This window comes from Centruroides sculpturatus, unplaced genomic scaffold (assembly GCF_000671375.1).
Source record: "Centruroides sculpturatus isolate CEXI.00-Female unplaced genomic scaffold, Cexi_2.0 scaffold2872, whole genome shotgun sequence".
Lineage (NCBI taxonomy): Eukaryota > Metazoa > Arthropoda > Arachnida > Scorpiones > Buthidae > Centruroides > Centruroides sculpturatus.
In genome coordinates this window covers 753-7,659 of record NW_019387117.1, presented here as the reverse complement: position 1 = coordinate 7,659, position 6,907 = coordinate 753, and the positions used below count along the sequence as shown (strand labels likewise).

At 31.9% G+C, this 6,907-nt stretch overlaps 1 protein-coding gene across 2 annotated transcripts; it reads right to left on the bottom strand.

Annotated features, from left to right (window-relative positions):
• Positions 1 to 1,326: 1,326 nt before the first annotated feature.
• Positions 1,327 to 6,125, bottom strand: LOC111616170. Of its 2 annotated transcripts, XR_002755202.1 has the most exons (4): positions 5,482 to 6,125; positions 3,449 to 3,645; positions 2,637 to 3,113; positions 1,327 to 2,237 (listed from the first exon to the last, which is right to left on the bottom strand). XR_002755202.1 is itself a non-coding variant. In XM_023357591.1 (3 exons), the coding sequence occupies exons 1-3, from the start codon at positions 5,657 to 5,659 to the stop codon at positions 3,018 to 3,020; spliced, it is 471 nt and encodes a 156-aa protein (XP_023213359.1). In that variant the 5' UTR covers positions 5,660 to 6,125; the 3' UTR covers positions 2,560 to 3,017. The 2 variants fall into 2 exon arrangements, 1 of the variants encoding a protein (XP_023213359.1); XM_023357591.1 differs by lacking the exon at positions 1,327 to 2,237 and having other exon boundaries at positions 2,560 to 3,113.
• Between the last annotated feature and the right edge of the window lie 782 nt (positions 6,126 to 6,907).

Sequence of the window (6,907 nt, the reverse complement as noted above, 5' to 3'; positions counted from 1 at the left end):
GTTGCTACAGTTTTTGACAGCTTCGTGGATGACATATGCAATAGGGTGAAGGTTTCTGTGACTTATGAGGGAGATGGCGGAGTTGCTGTCAGAGTGTAGTGCAATGTTGGTGTTGTGGAAGTTCACGGAGCACCAATCGATGGCTGTCTTGATGGCAAGCAGCTCAGATTGGAAAACAGAGCAGCTGCCGTGTAACCGGTTCCTTTGGTTAAAGATCTCCGTTCCATTCTGGAAAACAACAAAGCTGCAGCCCACCTGGTTGTCGATTTTTGATCCGTCAGTGTAGATGTCAATGGAAGGAGGAGAGTGAAAGTTATGGATGAAATTGGGAGGTTCATTAGGATAAGGTGAGTTGCTGTAGTTGATCGGGCATTCGAGCATGTCTGCCTGAATAGTAGTAGAGCTGGTGGTGATGTTATTGCCCCATTTGATGTTCCAGACTTCGCTGTAAAGTTTTATTATCTGGTCTATTGGTGGCTTTTTACAAATCACTTGTAGGCTGGAGTTGGGAGCAGTACGGTAAGCTTTAGCGATGCGTAGTAATGCTGTCCTCTGGGCAGAGATCAGCTTCCGACGTGGATGGGATTTCACGGCGGCATTGCCCCAAGTGCCACAGCCATAGGTCACGATGGGAACAAAGATAGTGTCATATATTACACTCATGGCTTCGGAGTTAAGGCCCCAGTTGTTTTTGGCCACTCTAGCAAAGGAGTGGAAGATGAGGCCAACACGGTCGCAGATGTATTTTATGTGCTGCTCCCAAGATAGGTGGAAGTCAAGAACGACGCCCAGGTACTTCAAAGTCTTCTGTATTTTAATGGAATGTCCATTAATTTTAATGGTAGGAACTCTTTTATATAAGTTGGGTTTGCGAGGACTGTTGAAAACGATTCCCCTGGTCTTCTGGGGGTTGAAATGCAGTTTGTGGAGAATACCCCAGCGATGTATTTTCTGGAGAATGTTACTGGCTTTATTTTCCAGGTCAGCCCGGGATGTACCACCAACAAGAACCATAACGTCATCTGCATAAGCAGTTAAGGAGTCCTGGCCGAAATTGGAATTAAGGAAATTGTTGAATGCAATGTTCCATAAGAGGGGGCCGCAGACGGAACCCTGTGGGCATCACCGGACGACATTCTTATAGTGTGATAGGTTGCCAATTTGGAGGACAGCTTTTCTGTCTTTAAGGTAGTTACGAATTAGATTAAAAAGGTTGGTGGGGCAGGCATTTTATAAGTTTTTTAAATCACTATTTGTGTTATATCAAAATATAATGTAAACATTTTGAATTACTTTAGAAAACTAGTTTACGCGCTTAGTTATAGACACACAGTCACATTCATATACTTATTATATGTATAGTGGTATGCAGACGTCACTTGATTTTGATGTGTGCATACCACTATACATCCCGAAGAATCCCGAGCGCAGCTATAGATGCTGTGTATTTAACTTTTATGTAGCACAATCCGCGATATTATAATTTTTCGAACGTATGTATTATTACTATTCTAAATAAAAGAAAACCCTAACTCAGGCAGATAATCTAGTGCATAGATTATACAGTAGAAAACTCTTACAGCTTAGCAATAATCGTACTATGGTATTAGTTGTAATTTCAATAGGAAATTTTCCATTATTAATACAGTAATGCCTATTTAAAAACAATAACTACTGGAAACTTCTGCTTCGACAACTTTTGTTATTTACTAAATTAACTAAACTAGACTGTGAGCGTAACAGGAGTGTTATATCGCCATAGCTATCGTAAATTGCACTTAATTATTCAAAGTAAAGCTGTTTTTGCATCGAGTTACGCGGCATTAATCGACGTTTTAAAATACAGATAAACATCGTCCTGCCGATTGCGTCGAATTCCGAAATTTGGTATAGAAAGACAGAAAATGTTATTTGTAAGGAAATTAAGTGAATTTAGTGATTGCCATTTAGTATTTAAATTTTTACAATCTAAATATATATAATTTTAAATTCATTTAAGTATTTAACAATTTCAGACATGGAGAAAAAAGTCGAAATAAAAATAAAAGTATATATTTTGCAAATGAGAAAAAAGTTTTATTCGTCTAAACTACTGAAATGTAGAAAATATTTTCTCACCTTTTCGTATTCTTTAATGGTTTCGTCTTCGGATAAAGAACTATCATTCTCATTTATGTTATTTTCGCATTTAGTTAAGTCTTGAAACTCCTGCTTTTGTTTCTGTTTATCATCGTACACTAAAACAAAAAATTTACACTTCGTTATTTATAAAATTTAATTATAATAACATCATTATATTTTAATTCCTAATTATGCTTTTGGCAATAATACAAAAATGCCATTTTCTGCTTTGTGCGAGTCAAATAAGACTGTCAAGACTTTAGGATTATCAGAAAAGAAGAAACCTTCATTATGTTTTTTTAAGGTGTCTGAATAAGAATTACATGAAACTCCATCCGTAGTAAATATTCATTAAAAAATAAACTGTATTTTTTTAAATATTAAATAGGCATTGTCGAAAACCACATGCTAATTCAGTGAATTGCATTTTTGTTGTTGTCCGCATAAGTGACACGAACATCGACATAATATTGTTTTAGACAATTGAAATTTCAATAAAACAATATTCGAATTACTTTTTCACGTCACACCGCTACAAATGCTTATTTCAAATTTACACATTTACATATTCACATTGTGTAGTTACTGTACATATAATACACAAAATTCGGTCAACAATATTTTTAAGGTATGAATGTCGTATTCATATTATTAACAAAGTTTTCTTCCTGAATATCATCTTTCGTGGAAGATATTGACGGCACTTTACTTTCAACATTCATTTGTTGAATTTCGTTAACTGAATCGACGACATCATCGGAATGTTTACTGTTTCTTAATTCGCTATCTGCATGGATGGAATCATCGTCTTCTTATGATAAATTTTCGTATTCAAACTCGTCTTCTTCATAAATGATTTCATTTACAAGAGAAAATCTTTCAAAATTTATAAAATTCTATTTTAACGGTTTGTGAATGTAGATGTCGTCCACTGTTTCCGTGAATTGTTCCGAAAAATAATGAAAACCTTCATTCCTACGCTCATCGAAATTCTGTAAAATAACGAAAAATAAATATTTATAAATTTCGAATTTACTTAAAAAATGTTAAATTCATATTCAGCAATTTTATTGCAAATTAATGTATTAAAAATTGTATTGTATATTTAATGAAAACATGGAAAATAGAAAGTGATTCTGATTTCTGTTAGGAACAACATTCAAATACCAAAATATTTTTTAATTAATTGGCATAAAATTTATTTAATAATAAATAAATAACTTGCATCCTATTTCAATAATACATTACTCTAATTTATTTTTCGGTGATAAAGTTTAAAAAGATGTAAGATTATTTAGTAGTTTATTAATATAATCTATCAGCTTACGTTAGAAGAAAATCCTTCGTCATCGGAAATATCAAAAATTTCATCGATTTTTCTTTCTCGATTTCTATTCGAGAGTATTTCTGGTTCGATAATTTCAGTAATTTTTGTATGTTTGGTGAAATTTCCTGCATTATTCTGATCCAAGTGGGAAGAGTTAGTTTGACTTGTGTCTTCGACATCACTTGGAGAACCAGAAACTAAAGTATAAAAGAAAACAGAGTAATTATTAAACTAGGTTAATTCAAATATTATATAACAAGATTTTAATGTATATTTAGAATGCAATTTTATAGCAAAAACGAGATATTTATAAATATAAGAACACAATAGATATTCGGTGTGTTTAAAAAGAAACGCGCTACAGAATTTTGAAGGTAAAGCATCAGGATCAAATATATATAATGTGCTCGCTTTATGCTGGATAATTGGACTGCAACTTGAAAACAATTGTCGACTTATAAATTTTCACTGTTGTCTGTCAGACTATGAGTCTGTCTTTTTTCAATTTCAAGAACGGAGTTATATAAAAGAAAGCCGACAAATAAAAACCTTCGGAACAGCATACCCAAATAACTATATATGAACTTTCGATGCAAATTGAAAGTCACGTTATTTCCATTCAAAGATTTCCTCCCGAATGCAGTTAGATAGATGATATTATTGTTAAAAAAATTATTATATACAGGAGCATGCCACTACTAATTTGAGGTGGAAAGCGTATTAAAAATTTATTTAATTTCAAATATAATTAAAAATTGCAGCCTGGCTTCGTGAGGATGTCACAACAAACAATTACTGGTTTTGGTTTGCAACACTGCCAAACGCCAATTAAATAAACAATACTCGTGTGTATTCCGTCGAATTACTTTCAAATGTAAGCCCAAATCTTCAGCTCTGTAATAGATATCTTGTAAGAATTGAACTCTTTAAAACTCGCAGACAACAAGAGAATGCAATACTACCGCTTTCATATTGTTAATTTAGAATTATATAAATAAAAGAAAAAAGTGAAGACGTAAAATNTTGTAAGAATTGAACTCTTTAAAACTCGCAGACAACAAGAGAATGCAATACTACCGCTTTCATATTGTTAATTTAGAATTATATAAATAAAAGAAAAAAGTGAAGACGTAAAATCGAGATAAATTCCCTTAGTCTTACACCATCATGATTATTTGATGAAGGAAAACGAGAAAAATTGCAGATATTTTGTTATTTTTAAATGGAAATGCGCTCTTATCGTTGGCAACTTGGCTTAATTACGAAACGTCTGAGTTATAGATATTTAAACGTAAAAATTAATAACTAAGTTTCTGTCTGTGACGTCTATTTAATTATCAATTTATTGTCTAATAACAATTAAACCAAAAAATATTTTTATACTACCAAAATCACAATAAAAATGAACAGAAAATAATGTATAATTTTAATTAACAAAAATAATTACATCTGATAGCCTTTGAAAAATGTATATTGTTTCCATTCGTTTAATTATGANAATAATTACAACATCTGATAGCCTCTGAAAAATGTGTATTCTTTGCATTTGTTTAATTATGAAAACTGAATTTAACGCTATAAATGTATTCAGCAATGTCAATAAATAATATAATGATCCAAAATATCGAATTGTTTAATGATTAATAATGCTGAAATGTCATCAAAATTTATATATTAAAAACGAATAGTTATTTTTTAATTTGCATTTCTGAGTGTATACGATCATTTCTAGTTAAAAAAAAATAAAATTAGTATAATCTCTTATTGGCGATGTTTATCATTCGTTTGTTACTTATGTTTTAAATGTTGTCTTTTAGTTGATTTTATTTTATATATTTAATATTTAATGCTCAGTGAAACGTAAGATATTTTCTCCCTTATCTAAAAGACAATACCGGAGTTAAAGATGGTTTAAGGAACAAACTCAAATATCTAACTGCAATTTCAAGTTGCATGGATAAAAATATATCCAAGTTACATAAATATTTCTATTATAATCAAATTAATACTGTAATAATATCAATGATATGTACCTTTATTATGATTTGGTAAACATTCCATCGAACCTGAGAAGAGAGGTGCCTCTGCTATTCTTTCAGCGGTAGGCTCACATACCAACACTTCAGTTGCTGGCTCAATTTCGAAAGCTACCGATGATGGCCTATAAGTTGGCACTTGTGCCGACGATGCATTGTTTGATTCATCTGTCATTTGTATTTCTTTTGATTAAGAACTAGGCCTATTTTTAAACAATGGAATAAACGACGCATATCCACCCACATCTTGCACTGGCCCGTATTGATAGAATCCAGGCGCTGGCATATATTGCGGTGTTCCTGCAGCTATCCCGTATTCTGGGATTTGAGAAGGCCCATTTTCGGCCATTTGAATCGGTGGTTCGTATCCACCCACTTCTTGCACTGGCCCATATTGATAGAATCCAGGCGCTGGCATATATTGCGGTGTTCCTGCAGCTATCCCGTATTCTGGGATTTGAGAAGGCCCATTTTCGGCCATTTGAATCGGTGGTTCGTATCCACCCACTTCTTGCTCTGGCCAGAAGCCATGCAATTCAGGCACTTCAGTAGCAAGCCCATATTGGGGAATTTGCATTCCATCCTGAAATAATAAGAATAAAATTGATTAATAATTACAATTTTAAGTATCACATTGAATGTTTTTTTTTAAATTCTAATTATTTTCCATTGTAATTAATAACAATTATTTTTCTCACAATATACTAAAACAAAAGTATTTAACAGGAATGATTTTGTGATTTAATAATTATTAAAATATATGAAGCTAATTGCATTTGTTTGTTTATTACCTAATGACATTTATGTAAAACCTGTGTAATTTTTGATAAATTGTACTGGAAATTGGTTATACTTTTAAATAATGTAAACCTTCATGAACTACTTTAGTGATTGATAAAAAATTTATATTTCTAAAATTTTGTTTGACGAGACCTAAATTGTTTTTTACATGTGTACAGTGTGTAAGTAGAATTTGAAGTAATTAACGTTAATCACAGAGAAGTAAGTTTTTGAAACAAACATTAAATTGTTTAGTAGCGTATATTAGTCTTTTAAATATAAAATGTCATTCTGTAAAATGTCCTACAATTGATAGTTCCAAAGCATTGACGTTTGTAGCTAAGTCACAAATTGCTTATATTAAATAATGTAACTTTAATTTAAAAAAAAACACATGAAACACAACGAATGTATTAATATAAAAATTAAACGTTTTTCGTAAAAGAATTATTGTTCTCTTTATTAACTGCGTTGTCGGAGATCGATAATGATGCTGCTTAATGTCCAACAACATTTCGACTACGCAAAATTTATAAAGGTCAAGCGTAAGCGATACAAATTCTCTTATTCTCTGGGCCGTATGTTGTCTTTGATTTGTCACACTAAACATTCAGCACAACAGTCAAAATCTATTTGTTTGACA

Excerpts from the sequence above, each read along its gene's own strand:
- LOC111616170 (XM_023357591.1), bottom strand. The coding sequence starts at position 5,659 with ATGACAGATGAATCAAACAATGCATCGTCGGCACAAGTGCCAACTTAT. Across the intron at positions 3,646-5,481 it reads TTTACCAAATCATAATAAAG|TTTCTGGTTCTCCAAGTGAT; the intron begins GTACATATCATT and ends TTTATACTTTAG. Across the intron at positions 3,114-3,448 it reads ACGAAGGATTTTCTTCTAAC|AATTTCGATGAGCGTAGGAA; the intron begins GTAAGCTGATAG and ends GTTATTTTACAG.